Source organism: Ictidomys tridecemlineatus, chromosome 11, assembly GCF_052094955.1.
Source record: "Ictidomys tridecemlineatus isolate mIctTri1 chromosome 11, mIctTri1.hap1, whole genome shotgun sequence".
Lineage (NCBI taxonomy): Eukaryota > Metazoa > Chordata > Mammalia > Rodentia > Sciuridae > Ictidomys > Ictidomys tridecemlineatus.
Window position 1 is genome coordinate 11,271,228 of NC_135487.1, and position 17,223 is coordinate 11,288,450.

The 17,223-nt window shown below is 63.2% G+C and overlaps 1 protein-coding gene and 1 long non-coding RNA gene across 21 annotated transcripts in view; one reads left to right on the forward strand and one right to left on the reverse strand.

Moving 5' to 3' along the window:
• The window catches only part of Arhgef10l (Rho guanine nucleotide exchange factor 10 like), a 124,406-nt gene that overhangs the window by 59,077 nt on the left and 48,106 nt on the right, over positions 1-17,223 (forward strand). For 9 of the 18 annotated variants that reach the window (XM_078025412.1, XM_078025410.1, XM_078025415.1 and 6 more), the window contains 8 exons: positions 3,923-4,039; positions 6,680-6,812; positions 9,337-9,443; positions 11,687-11,764; positions 12,673-12,852; positions 13,700-13,816; positions 14,903-14,995; positions 15,938-16,111. In XM_078025412.1, coding sequence (XP_077881538.1) covers positions 3,923-4,039; positions 6,680-6,812; positions 9,337-9,443; positions 11,687-11,764; positions 12,673-12,852; positions 13,700-13,816; positions 14,903-14,995; positions 15,938-16,111 — 999 coding nt within the window. Of the gene's footprint in view, positions 1-3,922; positions 4,040-6,679; positions 6,813-7,629; positions 8,705-9,336; positions 9,444-11,686; positions 11,765-12,672; positions 12,853-13,699; positions 13,817-14,902; positions 14,996-15,937; positions 16,112-17,223 lie in introns of those variants that run through there. The other 9 variants (XM_078025420.1, XM_078025421.1, XM_040287991.2 and 6 more) reach the window with 4 other exon arrangements.
• LOC120890644 (uncharacterized) lies at positions 2,728-6,684 on the reverse strand. Of its 3 annotated transcripts, XR_013427519.1 has the most exons (4): positions 6,554-6,684; positions 6,377-6,428; positions 4,275-6,126; positions 2,728-3,305 (listed from the first exon to the last, which is right to left on the reverse strand). It is a non-coding gene; the product is annotated as an uncharacterized LOC120890644 (long non-coding RNA). The 3 variants fall into 3 exon arrangements; XR_013427518.1 differs by having other exon boundaries at positions 2,728-5,958; XR_013427517.1 differs by having other exon boundaries at positions 2,728-6,126.

The window sequence follows — 17,223 nt, forward strand, 5'->3', positions numbered from 1 at the left end:
ACAAGCGGCCCAGCCGCCCCCGAGCAGCTGCTCCCTAGGCCTTGCTCTTTGGCTGTGGGGAACCTCAGCGCGGGGTGGTCCTGGTCAGTGCTGGCCCGGGGCCACCCCCTCCCTGTGCACACCCAGCCAGTTCATACGCAGGGCCCAGAGCCGACTTCAAGTCATGTGCAGCCCAAGGCTCCAGGTAGCTCCGTGGCTGGCTGCAGTTGGCCCTGGGACCAATCAGGGGTCTCCCTGCCCTACAGGGTGCTTCCTGAGGTCAGTCCTTAGGGCCACACTGCGCGCTGTGTCCTGGGAGTAAACAGGTGGCTGCGTCAGAGCTACCTGGAATCTCCTTTCCATGGCCTCTCACATGGCATCAGGGCTGCTGTGGTGTCTGTGGGACGGGGCTCCTCCTGCCTATGTCACGGAGGGAGCCACCAAAGCCCAGAGGAAGCCGACCCGCCTGTGCGTCCCACGTGGCTCTGTGGAGGCCACAGACGGCGGCTCTGAGACATGCAGCTTAGTGGAAGCAGCTTCTTGCAACCTGCTGGCCAGAGGTGACAGGCCCCCCGCAGGCTCCTTCTGAAATGACCGACAGGCAGGAGAGGCCCCTCTGGGGGCCAGTCCTTGGAGGCAGGCAGGGCCCAGAGCAGGGCCAGGCAGCTGGGATCGGGCCGCTCAGGCCGTGTCTGCAGCCCCCGAAGGCTTCCTGCCCACTCCTGAGGTGGGGGTCCCTCCAGGCCCCCGCAGGCTCCAGGCAGCCTTCCCTCGGCCCAGGACACACTCCCAAGGCCTAAGCAAGCCCGGGGCCGAGGGGACCTGTCTGAGCCCCAGGGTTCTCAGGGCTGGGCCACAGAAAATGCCCTGGTGGCTCGCTGACCATAAAGTGACGCGTTTTGACCCCACTGTGTGCCAAGTCCCTACCTCAGGTGTAGCTGGGGGACATGGAGACAGGCAGACCTGACCCAGACTCAGTGACCCTTCATGGTTTAGGAGAAGTCACCAGTTGTAAACCAATTTGTCAAAAATGAAGACAGAAACTCCTTGTAAATGTGCTGTGTACAGCACGGCCACACTCCTGGCCACACGCTTGGCCACATGCCTGGCCACACGCCTGACGTGGGTGGGGAGCTGGGGGCCCGACCATGGAGGCTTCTCACAGGACAGAGGGTGGCCCAGGAAGAAGCCCAGGAGCCCAGTCTGCTCTGTGTTCTAGAAGGGGCAGCACGCTCTGCCCTGGGGCAGGACACTGGGCTGTGAAGCCCATCCCCTGGGCTGTCTCTGCAGGAGGGCGGAAGCCATGGCTCTCTCTCCTGCTCTCAGTGGTGACCAGCGGACTCTGGAGCTATAGGCCTGATTCCCGGCCCCCAGAGGTCCCCCTCTTCTCCACGGTCACCCCCAAACTCTGTCTCTTTCTCCGAGGGAAAGGGACGGAGAGGCAGCTTCAGGCTCTCGGTGCTGGTCCCCAGGCCTGCAGGGCATTAGGGTCGGTGGGACCCCGTGCTGGGCCTCCTCTCCAGGGTCTGGCACCTGCCTTCTAACCCGCACTCTGCCCACAGGGCACTTTGAGAATCGCTGGGCTGGGCCTCACGGGCCCTGGGGTGGGGTCTGTGTGCTTCTCACACCCTCCCGGGGGCTTTGGACCCTCCCCAGAGGGGAACCTGGGACAGTTCTTGGGGTCCCAACTCGAGGGCTTTTTGTCTGGCTCTGGCCAAGGCCCGCCCACTGCCCGACCAGTGGTGACTTGGGAGGTGGGAGGGTGTGGAGGGGCTTTTGCTCTGTGTCACTTCTGCCTGGGTGACTGCTGAGCCCTGCTGGGCCGGGTGCTCTGGGCACGCCTGCTCCTGGCTGCACAGCCGCGCATGCTCCCGCCAGCTGCTTTGCCCAGGGCAGAGGCAAGCGAGGCGGCAGGTGTGAGGGACAGTGCGGTCCCGTCCTGGGAGTCTGACCGTGGCCTTGGCACTCGATCTGCCACAGGAGAGCCAGTCCAGCCTTCTGTCAGCTGTGCTGAGGGGCCAGCCCAGGCAGGTGGGCTTCACTGGAGAAAGTGGCCCAGGGTCTGCAGTTGGCCTCGTCAGAGGGACCTGGTCCAGGGTGAGCAGCCACTGTCCTGTAGGTCCACGGTCATGCTGTTGGCTGCCACCCGTGGTGGGGGGGATCCTTCCACTGGTGGGTCCACTTTCCTCCTGTGACCTCCCATCACCAAGGTCACCGTGATCCAGCAGGGCGGGGCCTGCAGGACGGGCAGATGGTCCCAGCACACCCGCTCTGACGTGGGCACGTGACCTCTGACCCTTCACATTTCCTAGCTCCTCAGGCTCTGAGAGGCGAGGGGCGCCAGAAGGCCGAGGGGATTTGTGGCTTTATAAGGTTGAGCTTATTTATAGAGGAATTCAGGATTCTGGGTCACTGTCACAGGATCCCTGTCCTAATACTTGTATAATAGAGACCATTTACCCAGTGCGGTACAGTTCAAAAGCAGTTCCACTAGATTTTCCTACTACCCTAGGGTGGTCACTATTATGAAGATTCTCATTTTGTTGTTCAGAAAACCTATGTGACTTAAGCTCAGAGAGGTTAGTGATGGGCTTCGGGTCACACAGCCAGTAAATGGTAGAGCCAAAACTCAGCATCACATATGGATAAAATACCTCAGCCATCTCTCTGTCCATCTCTTCATCTACCCATCCACCCATCTGTCCATCCATCTATCCTCCCATCCACTTAACATACACTGATCACTCATAATTTTAAAAATAGAATAATATTGGCATTTGGTTTCTGGCTACTTACTAAATTTTGGGCTTTACACTTAATTTTCTCTGTGAGCTATTATCTCAATGACCCCACGGCCCAGTGGGCTGTTCTCATGGCCTCTTATGTGCATTTTACCAGCACACAAGCTGCAACTCGGAGAGGGAAAGAGACTTTTCCAGCCAGCAAGTGGGAGCCACAATTTGCATGTAGACCTGCGGCCCCCAGAGCTCACATTCTAGAACCTTCTACGTGTCCGTTATCCATGTTGGTCTTCTGTGTACTGTACTTAGTGTCCCTCTTGCTTACACAGTTCACGCATTTGAATGTGCGTCTCCCTTTCTGTCCATCATCATGGGGGGTGTCCGTAAGCCAGTCCCTGCCCGCCCGCCCGCCTGCCCTCCTGTGCAGCCGGCGTCCTGCAGGGCTGCGGGGCTGCAGCGCTGCTCATGGGAACTCCCGCACCGCAGCCGCATCTCGGTTCAGCCCACGTTCTCGGTCGCTGTGGAAGTCAGTTGGCCCAGGTGGGAGGGTACTCAAGTGCAGTGCCGCCCACAGGGCTCTTCTTCCTGGAGAACTGGCTGTTAGGCACTGCCCAGCGCGCTCGGCCATGTCTCCATCCACCTGTTCACATCCTCTGCTGACCTCCTCTGTCCATCTCTCCACTTGCCCAGCTGTACAGTCACCAGACCAAACCCATCCAATGGCCTGTCCATTCATCATCTACCCAGTGTCTGTCGTCCACCCATCCGTCCAGCCACCCCCTGCCCACTCATCCATCTTTCTGTGCTTTGGCCTACGTGTCCACTGACGCTCCTGCCCTGCCTTTAGGTCCTCCTCACGAATGTGCCAGGAACCTCTAGTTACAAGCCCTACACGGGCCCGGGCTGGGGGAGATGCCCTGGTCCCCGGAACAGTCCCCTTCCCCAGAGAGGGGAACCTGGCCTCATTCCCGCCCTGCCTTGCTCCCCAGCGGCCGGACCCCCTGCACAGAGACCCCAGCACATTGGCCTGGACGCTGCTGGGCAGACCCCAGCGGGACCGACCCAGCTGCCCACGGGGTGCTGTCCCGCCTGCCCTTTGTCCGCCTCACTTGACTGAGTCTCCTCTCTCCTGTGTCTGTTTGTCCCTCCTGTTCCGCCTGCTCCTCCCGCCTGCTTTCCTCTGCCTGCCGCTTGCGCTCCAGCTGTCTCCAGACCTGACTAGGCTAAAGGAGAGATACGCCAGGACTAAGAGGGACATCTTGGCTTTAAGAGTTGGGGGGAGAGACATGCAGGAGCTGAAGCACAAGTACGATTGTAAGGTACTGTCCGTCCGTCCATCCGCCCCGCCCCGGCCGGAGGGGCCCTCGTGAGCTGCGGCCACCCATGGAGCCTTTCCGCTGCACCAGCCCTGGCGCCTGGCTGCATTCCACCTGCCCTGCGAGGGGCAGTGCCCGAGGCCAGCCGTCCCTCTGCGACTCTGCTGCACCTTCCCTTCTTCACCCGAGATGCTAATGCCCACAGGAACCCGGGAGGTTTGCAGACTCCCAGACTCACCCGAGGCCTTTGGTTAAAACACACACTCCCGAGTTTGGCCTGGTGCTGGTTCTGCAGTACTCAGTGACCACGGAGGGCGGGCTGGGTTACACCTGGAGGAATCTAGCGGGTGACATTGGACCGCCCCTCCAGGATGCTCCGAGAGGCCCAGGGGGAGGAAGTCTGTGGGAGAAGCTGCAGCCCCCTCAGGCAGGACCTGGGCTTCTCGGTGACATCGTGTTAGTAGCTGCTCTCGAGTGAGGCTCACTGTGTGGCCTGGTGGCCATCACTGGCTTTCGAGGTCCTGCCACTTTCTCTCTCTGTGGTCCTGGCAGGCCTCATGGCCCCTCTGGACTTGGGTTTCTTGCCTGTGAGCCGGGTGTCGGGAGGAGTGGCCCCCGGTGATCAGGTCTGTGGGGTGCTCGGCTCCAAGAGAGCAGTGGGTGGCGGCCACCGCTGTCCCCTCATGTACCTCAGGCTGACTGTCCCTCGCACCCTGGGGGCAGCCGTCGTTCTGCCATCACTGCACCTGAGGCGAGTAGAGTGGTGACCGCTGGTCCTACTGGAAGTTGGTGGCAGAGCTGGGCCTCCAGCTGGGCCTGCCAGGCACCAACCCCTGAGTGTGTCCCTCCTGTACCCCACGACATCTGAGCCCGGCCCTGGGAGGAGGAGGAGCGGGGCCATAGTACCCCGACCCCAGCCGAGACCCAGGCCCCGCAGGTTCGACCTCCAGGACGCAGAGGCCCCGAGCAGCCAGGAGCCGCGGAGGGCAGACCCCGGGAGAGGTGCACTTCCCAGCCCCTGCCCCTGGCTGAGGGGCCATGGAGCACCCTGCAGATTGATCACCTGCTCCCCGGAGCCTTCCGGGGTGTGTGCCTGCTGCTGTTCCTCTCCAAGGGCAGGGCCTCAGATGAGCCCCCAAGACCCCTGTGGCGGGTCCCCAGAACGCCCCATGGCTTTCCACCAGAACAGGCACTGGGGGTGCGTGGCCCCCGAGAGGACGGACCCTAGGAGACCAACCGTGCTTCCCGGGGTCAACCCTGTTCCCTCTCTGGCCTCTCCGGGCGCTATGGCCACTCCAGCTGAGAGGGCAGGAATTGTGCCCCACAGGCGCAGGGAGGGCTGGGCCCGCTTCCCTTTTCCCCGTGGGTAGTTTCCAGAACGCCAGCCTTGCTCGTGGGAAGCCACCACCCTGCCTCTTGGGCACTGCCCGGGCTTCTTAGCAAGCCCCCCTCACCCAGACCCCTGCGGAGCCTGTGGCCAGGAGGACAGGGAGGATGGGGTCAGCCCTGCTCCCTCTGGGCAGAGTCAGGAGAGGGTTCCCTGCACACCGCTGGCCTCCTTGATGGCCACGTAGCTGTTAGGCTGGGATTGGTGACGTGAGGCGTGATCAGTGACCCAGGTCTCAGGACATCCCGAGGGCTCAGGGCCACCTGTGGCCCGTGCTGGCAGTAGAGTCTGTCCTTGCTGCAGAGAGCCCAGGTGGCTGGTGCTGGTTGGTGGTGCAGAAGGTGCCAGGGCTGGGCTGGGTGAGGTGAGAGGGAATGGAGACGGCGCGGGGACAGCGGGCGCCTGCTTCCTGTCCTGGGCATGTGCTTCCTGCGCCTCACGCCTGCTCAGCTCGCCAGGCTGGCGTCCACCAGGCAGCTGCGTCCTGCTCTCTGGCAACTTCCGCTTTCTCCCAGGCAGCGGCTCAGAAAGGACCCTGGCCGTGGGGGGCAAGGGATGGTCCCTCACCTGTGTGCACCTCTTCCCGGTGGCCCCTGCAGCAAGCCCGTGCCTGCGTGGCGGGTCAGCTCTGCAGGGCCTGCCCAGCCGGCTGCTTGGTCTTGCTGACCCTGGTGGGTGGGTCTGGCCGCTTCCTCCGGGCTGTCTGGGGACACCGAGGCTCGCTTGTTGGGAGTGCTGAGAAGGGATCTGAAGCCAGACCAGGATGCCAGCCTCTCCCTGCCACACTGTCTCCTTAATCTTTCTTTTTTTTGTAGCACTGGATTAAACCCAGGGTCTTGCACGTGCCAGGCAATTGCTGTGCCTCTGAGCTCCACCCCAGCCCTTTACATTTTTTTACTTTGAGACAGTTTTGCTAAATTTCTGAGGCTGGCCTCGAATTTCGATCCTCTTACCTTAGCCTCGCAGGTAGCTGGAATTACAGGTGTGCACTCCTTAATTCGGCACCTGTTGGTGTAGTTGGCTCTCAAGGAAACGGTGGGGTAGGACCTCCCCTTGCCCACAGGGAAACCCTCAGGCCTTGAGTGCATCTGCTGGCCTCTACTCTCCCCTGGCCTCTGCGGCGCACTCACCCAGGAGTGGGTGGTCGGGTGGTCCTGATGTCTGCAGCCAGGCTGAGGTCCAGTGGGACTGGCAGCCCTTGGCGGCAGGTGTCCAGGTCCTCGGCCTCTCTGATGAGCCACTCTGCCTTTGCTCAGATGACCCAGCTCATGAAGGCCGCCAAGAGCGGGACCAAGGACGGCCTGGAGAAGACGCGGATGGCTGTCATGCGCAAAGTCTCCTTTCTACACAGGAAAGATGTCCTCGGTGAGGCCGTGCAGCCAGGGTCAGGTGCCAGCTCTGTGCCGGGGGAGGGGGAGGGCTCAATGGGTGGGGCGCCCCTGGGTGTCTGACTGGATGCCCAGTGTCCCTGTCAGTCTCCACTTGCTGCCCACTCTTCTGGGAGAGCTGGGCCCCCTTCAGCGTCCTGACCTGGGCTCTTTGTCAGGGTGTCTTGGCCTCCTGTCCCCTGGCTCACTGGGCCTCACCCATCTCTGTCTCTGCTCGTCCCTTTACCTGTCCGCCAGTCTCCAACCAGTATTATTTATTGAACACCTACTACCTGCCCTGTCCCCTGCCACCTGAGGGACCCTGAGTGAATTTAACAGTGTTCCCCCAGGGGCTCCTGGTGCAGCTAGGGGACAGGCATGTAAATGGGGGGTGGCCCGTGGGGGAGGAGAGGGGACGGGGGTGGTGAAAGGTGGGGGAGAGGAGGCCCATCATGGGGGGTGCCACAGGAGGGGAGGGAGGCTGAGGACTTGCTGGGTGCCAGGTGCTGACCTAGAAGCTTGGCGGTGCCTCACTTCACCCCTGTGAACACCCAAGGAGCAGGTCCCAGGTGCTCAGGGGCTGCCAGGGTACCCAGGCTGGGCAGGGTTGGCTGCTGGGTGAGCGTCAGGCCGGGTCAGCAGCAGGGGGTCAGCAGGGCTCTAGGGATGGGTGGGGCCCTTGGTCGCTTCTTCATTCGCGGGTTTTTGAGGCTCCTGCTGTGTGCTGGGAGCTGTCTTGGACAGTGTGCACAGGCTGGGGCAGTCCTGCCCTGGGGGGCTGTGGTTCTAGTACAGGGGAAGGGCGGGGCTGCCCGGGGGAAGGGCGGGGGAGGGTGGCTGCAGCAGCCAGTCCCGTGGGCAGCAGTGGGAGGCAGAGGCAGGTGTGAGAGGGCCCCGCAGAGGTCTCCCCTGGCCTGGCTGAGGGCCCAGGTGCCTCCTGGTGGCTGGCAGGGGTCTTCTGTTGTGCCGAGACGGGCTCAGGGCCACCTGGTGTCCCACCCTGGGCTTTTCCCGGGACACTTGCTGCGGGGTGGGAGGCTGAGGCTTCTCCGCCAGGTTCGGTGCCCATGTTGTCAGGCACTGGGGGGACAGGGACAAGCTAGACCCAGCTGCTGCCTCTGGGGGCAGCAAGCCAGAAGACAGGAAATGTGAGGGCAGAGGCCGAGGGCGGTGGTCTCTGGCAGAGCCCTGGGGTGCCAGTCCTGGGTGGGTGGAGCCGCCCGGTGGAGCTGGACAGCCGGGAGGGCTGCAGCCCTTGGCGGGGTCCTGCGTTTCCTCTTCCCCTGCTCAGTGCCCCCTCTGCTGGGGGGCGTCCCTGCTCCTCTCCAGAGCCGTGACCAGGGTGACGAGGTGGAGTGGGGACAGCCCTGCGTGGCAGGCAGGCCTCGGCAGAGGCATTTGGTGCCAGGACGGTGTCACACTGACCTGGGTCACATCCTTGCCCTGTGGCCTCCCACTGTGACCTTGCCCAGTTCCTCCCGAGTGTCAGGTTCCTCATCCACAGCGTGGGCTGAGCCCCCGTGGGCCTGCCGTGGTGCTGAGGGGCAGGCGTGGATGCTGTTCACGCCCCTCCACCCTTGGGAAGCACTGGCCACCATGAGAGAGGGGACGGGCCGTGGCAGGCACTGTTTCTGGGACACTCTCCCTGCCCTGGGCCCTCCCCACCCCGCCCTTTAACCCCGAGTGGCCCTCCCCGCAGCGCGTTATTAATAGCCGGGCAGGGCTCGGATCGCGGGCCAAGAATGTTACCCAGCAGCGCGTGGGGGAAGAGGAAGCCACGGGGCCGGCGGCTGGGGTGGGTGCGGAGTGGCGCCCAGGGCGTCATGTGGGCCCGGCAGGAGGGCCTCTGCCACCCCCACCCCCATGCCGTTGTCCGATGTCCCTCCTCCTCCTCCTCCTCCATCTCCTGCTCAGGTAAGGCCCGCCGGGGTGTCCCTGCTCCCTTGGGCCTCTGGGGTCACTGCCACTTCCCTTTTCTTCCCTGCCTCCCGACAGCACCCACCTTCTGTGGCCACAGGGTTTCAGAAGCGCTGAGCAGCAGGGGTCCCATCTCCAGTGCCAAGGAGGGTCGAGGGCTGGGCCTCTGTCCCCCGCTAGCCCAGGAGCCTCGTCAGACTTGGGCTGAACTTTTCCTTCTTGGGTTTCTGCGTTATTTTTTTAACCCAGTGCAGACCGCTGCCCGCTCTTCAGGCACATTCCCTTCCCTGGGGCATCCAGAGCAAAGCTATTTTTAGTGCCCAGGGTGGGGACATGGGTGGCTTGGCCTTTGCCAGACCAGAGTGGCCAGGTCTGAGCATGGATGGTGTCGGGCAGGGCTCATCTGAGGCCTGGGTCCCGTGGGACCCTGCTTTGTGTGGCCGCTGGTGGCTCTTCTCCCCCCGCCCACTTGTTCACCGATGCCCAGCCCCGGGCCCCGGGCTGCAGTGGCGACCACAGCCCCCGAGCCAGGAACCTGCTGCTGCTGACCTGTGTCCAGGGCTGGTCTGAGGTCTGACCAGGGCATGCGGTCCGCAGCCTAGCTGTCATCGGCCCGTCTGACTTTCCAGGTGACTCAGAAGAGGAGGACATGGGGCTCCTGGAGGTCAGTGTGACGGACATCAAGCCCCCAGCCCCAGAGCTGGGTCCCATGCCGGACGGCCTGAGCCCTCAGCAGGTCTGTGGGGGGGAGAAGGAGGGACCCCAGCTGCTCTCTGGGGCCACTATTGGTCTGGGTCTTGAAGGGGAAGTGACAACTGGGGACTCTTGGCAGAGCCCCAGCTGGTGGGGGACTCCTGGCTTCTCAGCCGGTGGCTTTCCAGACTGGACCCTGCAGGTTGCACCCTGAGTTTAGGGTACGGTGATACCAGCCTTTGGAATGCGCCCCTCCCCTGTGGCCACCAGAGAGGTCCTTGACTGGCTTGAAGAAGAACTTGAGTAAAACTGGCCAAGGTGATGGCTGTCTTATCTCAGGGACCCAGATAGGTCCCCGCCCGCTGCCTAGCATTATGGGCCTTTGGAGTTGACACAGCTTCCACCAGGCGCTGTGGCTTGGCCGGTGACGTCCTCCTCTCAAGTGCCACGCCAGATGGGTGGTTTTGCTCAGGGACCTCGGCCGAGTCGGTCTCCTCCCCACCATGAAGTAGGGCGGAGGATGCCCGTTGGCCGGAGGCTGCGACTTGCTGGACAGCAGCTCAGTGCAAGGGACTTGCTGGTTGGTGGGTGGAAAGCACTTGGCCTTGCTTGAAAATCGGGAAGATAGACCACTGGGGCCACCTTCCTGCCGGCAGCTGTTGGCAGGAGCACAGGGGAGCGTCTTCCTTCTCGGGGCCCTTGCCGGCCATCACTGGGCAGTCCGTGGCAGTACACAAGCTTCCCACTCTGGTGTTACCTGCCTGACTTTGGAACCGTTTGAGGTGGCATCTCTGGCTCTAGCCATGACCTGCGTTGCTTTGGGAGCCGGCGAGGCTGAGCCTCCCATGGCGGCCTCCTTCCCTCCAAGCAGGCCCCACTCGCTCCCCGGCAGCTTTCTGTTTCCTGGACCAGGCTTTTATGGTGGCTCTAGCCTGTGGCTCTGGGAGTGATTTCTGCCTCTAAGGGACATTTGACAATGTCTGGAGATGTTTTTGGTTGTCATGACTCAGGGTCCCTGCTGGCCTCTGGTGGGCAGAGGCCCGGGAGGCTGCTGAAGGAGCTTAGGGTGCACAGCCGGCCCCAGCCAGCCACTTGGCCCAGCGTCTGGGTGCTGGGGTTCAGAACTCTGCTCTGGTGCTTCTGGGACTCCTGGGGGCTGTTGACACCGCATGCAGCTGAGGGGCTGTGCAGACCAGCCTGGGCCTCGGCTGTAGGCGGGGCAGTGGGCAAAGCTGAGGAAGTTGTGTCTGGGTGGAGTGGGAGCAGGAGGAGGAGCCTGAGGGACACTCTCCGCACAGCTGTAGGGGTGGAGTGAGGGTCACCCTCCCGGCCTTGGATCTGGGTGGACAGGCTCCCGTCTGGATGCCCCCCATACCTGACTCCTTTTGGGAGTACCACCCCAGCTTTGCTACGAAACAGTCACCTGGGCACATTTTTTCCTTGGCCCTGGGGGTTGATCCTGGGGTCCCATGCTCTGCCACTGGGCTACATCCCCAGACCTTTTTTTTTTTTTTATTTTTTATTTTGAGACAGGTCTGAGGCTGGCTTTGAACTTGATCTTCCTGCCTCAGCCTCCCGAGGTGCTGGGTTACAGGTGTGCGCCACTGCACCTGTGTCACCTGGGCAGATTTTAAGGCAAAGCCCAGGTGGTGCCTGTGCCAAAGGAGTCACAGTGTCTGGGTGGGATCCAGGCAGCAGCCTGTTTTAAGGATCTCCAGGTGACTTTACTGCCCCCCAGAGCCAGGGGTGTGGGACGTGGTCACACGGGGTCTGACGGGTCTGGTCATCTGTGGTGGAGGCAGTACTGCCCTGTGTTTCCCGGGGTGCTGAGGAGGCTGAGGACAAGTGGGGATGGCAAGAGGGAAAGGGGAAGGGGCTGTGGAGGCCCAGCTGAGGGAGGCCACCCCAAGGACCGTCCTGTGCAAAGGGGCTGCTCAAGGCTCCGTCTGCAACCAGGGTGGGCGCTGAAATCCCAGCTTCCCTGCTAGCGTTTCCCAAAACAGGGGTCACTCTTATCCCCTGGAGCAGAGGTGGTGACCCCCGCGTCCCCGGATATTCGCAAGCAGAGGCCGGGCAGACGCTCACCTGGGGACCTGCCCGTCTCCCTGGCCGCAGCCTGGGCGGACCGGTGTCTGAGTGGTTGGGCTGCAGAAGCAGCACAGCCCTGCGGTCCCCAGTGGTCCCAGGTGTGGCTCTGGGAGGGCTGGACCCTCGTCCTGTAGCTGCTCCCCTGCGTCCCCGGCCCCGCGCGGGTGCCCCAGTGCTGACTGTGCTTGGCCCGAGCAGGTGATCCGGAGGCACATCCTGGGCTCCATCGTGCAGAGCGAGGGCAGCTACGTGGAGTCCCTGAAGCGGATACTCCAGGTGCGACTTGGGCTCCGGGGTGGGGCTGGGCAGGGAGGGTCCCCGAGGGATACCTCATGAGGGGCAGTTGGGGACCAAGTGACCTTGAGGGGAAGGAGCCCAGAGCCAGTGCTGTATGTATCATGGGGACAGCAGGACTCCAGACAGGACACCAGGACCCCGAGCCCTCCGTGCTCACTGGACGAGTGTTTTCTGAAAGGAGTCGGGATTGGTGACCTCAGAGCGGCTCTGGGAGCGAGAGCCTGTGGTCTCTTTCACACCTGGAAGTGACTGTGTCTTCCTGGCCTCTCGGAGAGCCTGTGGGGCCCAGGCCATGTCTCCCCATCCTCCTGGGGCTCCCCAAGACAGAGCAGGGTATGATGCCCCCTCCTTCTCACACGGGGCCCGGGATCTCTAGAAGGTGCTTGGGACCCGTCTCCGAGGTGTGCTGACCTGGTGGTCGGCAATTCGAATCCAAGATCAGGAACCTTCTGGGGTGTCAGAGAGAGGCCACCCGGGGAGGAAGAGTTGGGGTGGAGGGTGCCGCCGACACCCTCTACAGTAGGGAGCCCAGGCCTCAGGCGGGTGAGGTGCAGACATCAGGAGCTGCTGGACAGAGTGGCGCTGGGTCTGGGACCTCCCCACTCTCTGGGACAGAGCCCCCAGCCCCACCAGCCTCGGCCTTGGGGCTCCTCACAGGTGGGTGGTGCGTGGGAGACACTTCTGCTCACAGCCCAAGTGAAGTCGCGGGGTGTGGCGGGCAGAGGCCAGGAGTACTGTGTTCATGGAACCTTCTAGAAGGACGGGGAGCCGCGAGGGTGCCTCTCCCCTGCAGGAAGGCTTGCCTGTGGTCCACCCAGTTCCCTCTGTCCTCTCTGGGTTGCCACAGAAGGGGGTGGGGGCTGACTTGGCTCTCCGCCCGCCCCCAGGATTACCGTGACCCCCTGATGGAGTCGGAGCCCAAGGTGCTGAGCGCCCGCAAGTGTCAGGCGGTGTTCTTCCGCGTGAAGGAGGTCCTGCACTGCCACTCCATGTTCCAGATCGCCCTGTCCTCCCGCGTGGCCGAGTGGGACTCCACCGAGAAGATTGGGGACCTTTTTGTGGCCTCAGTAGGTGTCCCCACCCTCTTTCCCCGGCCCAGCTAGGTAAAGCCACAGCCAGTCTGACTGCAGGGTCACCAGCCTCTGCCTGTCACCTTGTGGAGTCCGGTGGGCAGGGTCCCCGAGTCTTCCTGGCTTAATCCACACCCTGAAGTGCCTGGGGTGTCCTCAGAGTGGTCTGCAGACCGTGGTGCCAGGGCGTGGTTCTGCTCTGCCCACTGTGGGCACCTCTGGGCAGGTGGCAGGCTCCCTCACCAAGCGCTGGGATGACCTGCACTGCTGTCAGTCCTGGCCCAGATGGTGGCCCAAGGGTGGGTGAGGAGCCCTGGTCAGGGTCCCGCCAAGTGGCCTCGGGCAGCTCCCCATCTGTGGCGTGAGGGGGGTGGCTCTCTGAAACCGCAGGGCCCCCGGGATTCTGGGAGGAGGGAGGCGCAAGTCCGCGGGCTCCACTCTGGTCTGTTGTAGGTCACTGGGTCTGAAAAGGGGCATTGTCAACTGCAGATCTGCTCAACAGACCTGCCGTCCGGGTGGCTGGGCGGGTCCAGGGGGCTCTGGGTACACTGCTGGCGGGGGCCAGGGCCCCTGTCCCTTACAGTTAGGGCTGGGGTTAGCGGAGATACCCTCCCCTCCCGTCCTTCCCTCTGCCCGTGGAGGGACCCAGGGCCCCCAGCCCCTGTGGCCTGGGACAGTTTCTGCCTCTCTGAGCCCTGTTCCTCACCGGGATGGGGGCAGACTCGTTTACCTTGAAGGCTTGTGAGGGTCACCCGGGCTGTGCCCTTGAAGCATGGCCACGAGACAGCATGGGGTGGGGCTGGCTGCCGCCTCTTCCCTGCTGACCGGCCCTGCCCCCCTGCAGTTCTCCAAGTCCATGGTGCTGGACGTGTACAGCGACTACGTGAACAACTTCACCAGCGCCATGTCCATCATCAAGAAGGCCTGCCTCACCAAGCCCGCGTTCCTCGAGTTCCTCAAGGTGAGCAGGGGCTGCTCAGGAGGGAGGGTGTCGAGTGCCCAGTGTCACGGTGTGACCCTTGGGGGCCCCACTCCCATGGGAAGAAGTCCCTCCTGTGCCAGGGAGGGCAGGAGGAGGCAGAGGGTCTGGAGGGCAGCCTGTGTCGTCACGTGGTCCTTCACTCTGAGCCTCTGTAGGTGCTCTGCTGTGGGGCCTCCCTGTGGCCAGTCCTGCTGGCCTGGCCTGGAGGTGCAGAGTCATGCTGCTGCCCCTTTGCAGAAGAAAAGGACGGTCCCCACTGTGGGCGTCACACAGGAGAGTAGAGGTGGGAGGGCTGGGAACCTCAGGGTCCTGCGTGGCCCTGGCCGCGCTCCCTGGCCGCCCCTGGGAGTAGAGTTGGCCCAGGTGGCCCAGCCTGCCGGAGCCCCCATCCCGCAGAGCCGGGGGCCAGGCTTCCACAGTCCTGGCAGGGGGTGGTGGGACAGGGTGCTCCGGGGGTGGGGTCGGGGGGCAAAGGTCAGAGCAGGAGGCTGGAAGGGACATGTCTCTGGCTTCCGGGAGCCTGAGTCCGAGGAGAGGCCGGGTCCAGCTGTCTGGTTTGGGCTCTTCTGGATTTGCAGGTCCAGGGACTAGGACGGGTGTTTCAGGCAGTGGGAGCCCTGGAGAGTTTTGAGCTGGGGTCAGTGGGGGCAGAGGACCGTGGGGGAGCGGTGGGTCGCCAGGGTTGAGGCCAGGACCAGGTGACCGGTGGATGGAGCCGTGGACTGGGGTCATGATGTAGGTCTGGCCACCTTCACCTGGTCCGGCTCTGCTTTGGGTTTAAGTGGAGGGAGGGGTTGTGTGACTCCTTGCTGAAGTCAGACTCACGAGTCCAAAGTCGGAGATCCCAGTGTTGTCCTTAGTTCCGAGACCCACGGAGTCCTCTAGTCCCCTGAGTGGGGCCGGCAGGGACGAGGGGTGGGAGGTCCCTGGCTGTGGACCAGGCCTTGGGACTGAGCAGGGTCTGGGGTCTGGGAAGAGCAGCCAGGCCTGGGGGCCATGAGTGGGCGCCAGGGCGCTGCATCTCCCTGTAGAAGGTCATCAAAGGACACGCCTTGTCCCCTACAGCGGCGGCAGGCGTGCAGCCCGGACCGCGTCACCCTCTACGGGCTGATGGTGAAGCCCATCCAGAGGTTCCCGCAGTTCATCCTCCTGCTTCAGGTACCTCTGGGGCTCTGGTCACCAGTGACCCTCAGGGAGTGGCCGTGGGCCGGGGGAGCCTCACGGGGTGGGGGCCGGCTGGCTCTTGTCCCTGACCCCCTGGCTCACCTCTGCTCCTGCAGCAGACCTGGCACCTGCCCAGGGCAGGAAGGACGCTCCCTCTGTGCATAGTGCCCTGGGCCTGGCCTGGCCAGGCGGGGGCTTCGGCAGGGGCCCAGAGTACCTGAGGGAGCCTCAGCCCTGCACAGGGCCCTGAGAGCAGGGGGCTGTCCCCGCTGCTGGGATGCGCAGGCCAAGGACGCAGCGGCGTTTCCTTCTCCCTCCGCAGAGCTGTGGGGCCGTGGGAGGGCTCAGCCTCCCCCCACAGCTGGCCAGTGCTGACCACGCATGCACACACTGCCCCATCTCAGCCACGTGAAGCCTGTGGCTCAGTGGCACTGAGGGCCTTCACGCTGTCCTGCAGCCACCGCCATCTCCAGAACCTGCCCTTCTCCCTTTCCCAGCCTGTCACCGTCATCCCAGCCCCCCCCCCACGGCAGTTCCTGAGGGGGTCGATTTCGTGGCTGGCTTTGTTCGCTTGGCGCCCCGTCCTCAGGGTGCGCCCCTCAGGGCCCGGGTCAGGGTGTTCTTCTCTGAATGTGGACCGCGTTTGGCTCCTCAGTGTCCCCGCTGGTCCCGACTCCTGTGGACGAGGCTGCCGTGGACTGGTGTCCCTTCGGGACCCTGCCCTCAGTCCTTCTGGGCGCGTACCCAGAGGGATCCACACGCTTCTTTTATTCTTTTCATTCAGTGGCTATTTCCATGTCCAGTACCGTCTGTCCGGGCTGCAAGCTGGGCTCCTTTCAGACCTGGTCTGCGCAGGCAGCCTAGGGCGCGGCTGACCCCCGGCGGGGAGGGCCAGCTGGGGTGCGTCCTCAGCCGAGCTCTCCCCGGCCCTCGCAGGACATGTTGAAGAACACCCCCAGGGGCCACCCCGACAGGCTCTCGCTGCAGCTGGCCCTCACGGAGCTGGAGACGCTGGCCGAGAAGCTGAACGAACAGAAGCGGCTGGCTGACCAGGTGGCCGAAATCCAGCAGCTGACCAAGAGCGTCAGCGACCGCAGCAGCCTCAGCAAGGTGTGTGCAGGGCCCTGCCCAGTCCCCGAGAGAGGGGAGTCTCGCTTTCCGGCCCCAGGACCTGCGCTCGAGGCGTAGGTCCCAGTGGACCCCAGGGTCCTGTTGGTGTTGGTTTAGGGTCAGAGGAGCCTGTTCGCTGGTGTCTTCTCGGGAAGACGCCGCCGTGCTGACCGAGTGCTGTCATGAGACGGGGGCTCGGGTCTGGGTTTGAAAAAATTTTTTAATTAAAAAAACTTTCCCTGGCTCTGTGGACTGTCCCCTGGCTCTGTGGACTCTCCCCTGGCTCTGTGGACTCTCCCCTGGCTCTGTGGACTCTCCCTGGCACTGTGGACTCTCCCCTGGCACTGTGGGCTTTCCCTGGCACTGTGGACTGACCCAAGCCCTGCGCACGCTCAGCAAGGGCTCTGCTGTTGAGCCACATCCCCAGCCCTTTTTTTTTGAAGTGCAGTTTGGCTAAGCTGCCGTTTCCAGACACACTGGCCTCCAGCTTACAATCCTTCTGCCTCAGCCTTCCAAGAAGCTGGGGTTACAAAGTTGCCACTGTTTGGAATCTGGGTTTAAATCCAGGTTTTACCCCGTATGCTTCTTGCTGTGTGGCTTCAGGGGAATCTCCCAACCTCTCTGAACCTACTTGTTGCCTCTGAAATGAGGAGAGTTCAGTTGCACCTGATGCTCAGGGCCACTGGGGGACAAATCCTCATTGCTGGAGCCCTGAAGAAGGATGCAAATCCATGCCATGCATTGGGGTTGGCACTTTGGAACATGGTGTAACTCTGGAGACCTGTGTTTTTAGGACACAAGGTCGCGTCTCAGGTCGCCTGCTGTAAATAGGAGGCCCTCTGCCCACCGCTCCACCTGGGCCTGGGGGTCTCTGGCCGTGGAGGGAGGAGGTGGGCTGGAGGTTCAGGGCCGGTGCTCGAGGGCTGCTCTTTGGGCGGGGCATCGTGTGGGGCCAGATCCTTCGGGGAAAAGCCCTCTGGGCCCCTGGGGTGAAGGTGGAGCTCAGGCTGGCGCTGGCAGGGCCTGGGGAGCTCCCGGGGCAGGTGCAGCGGGACGGCAAGGGGCAGCAGTCTTTCCCAGGTGTACCCCCCAGCCTGGGTCGCCATCTTGGA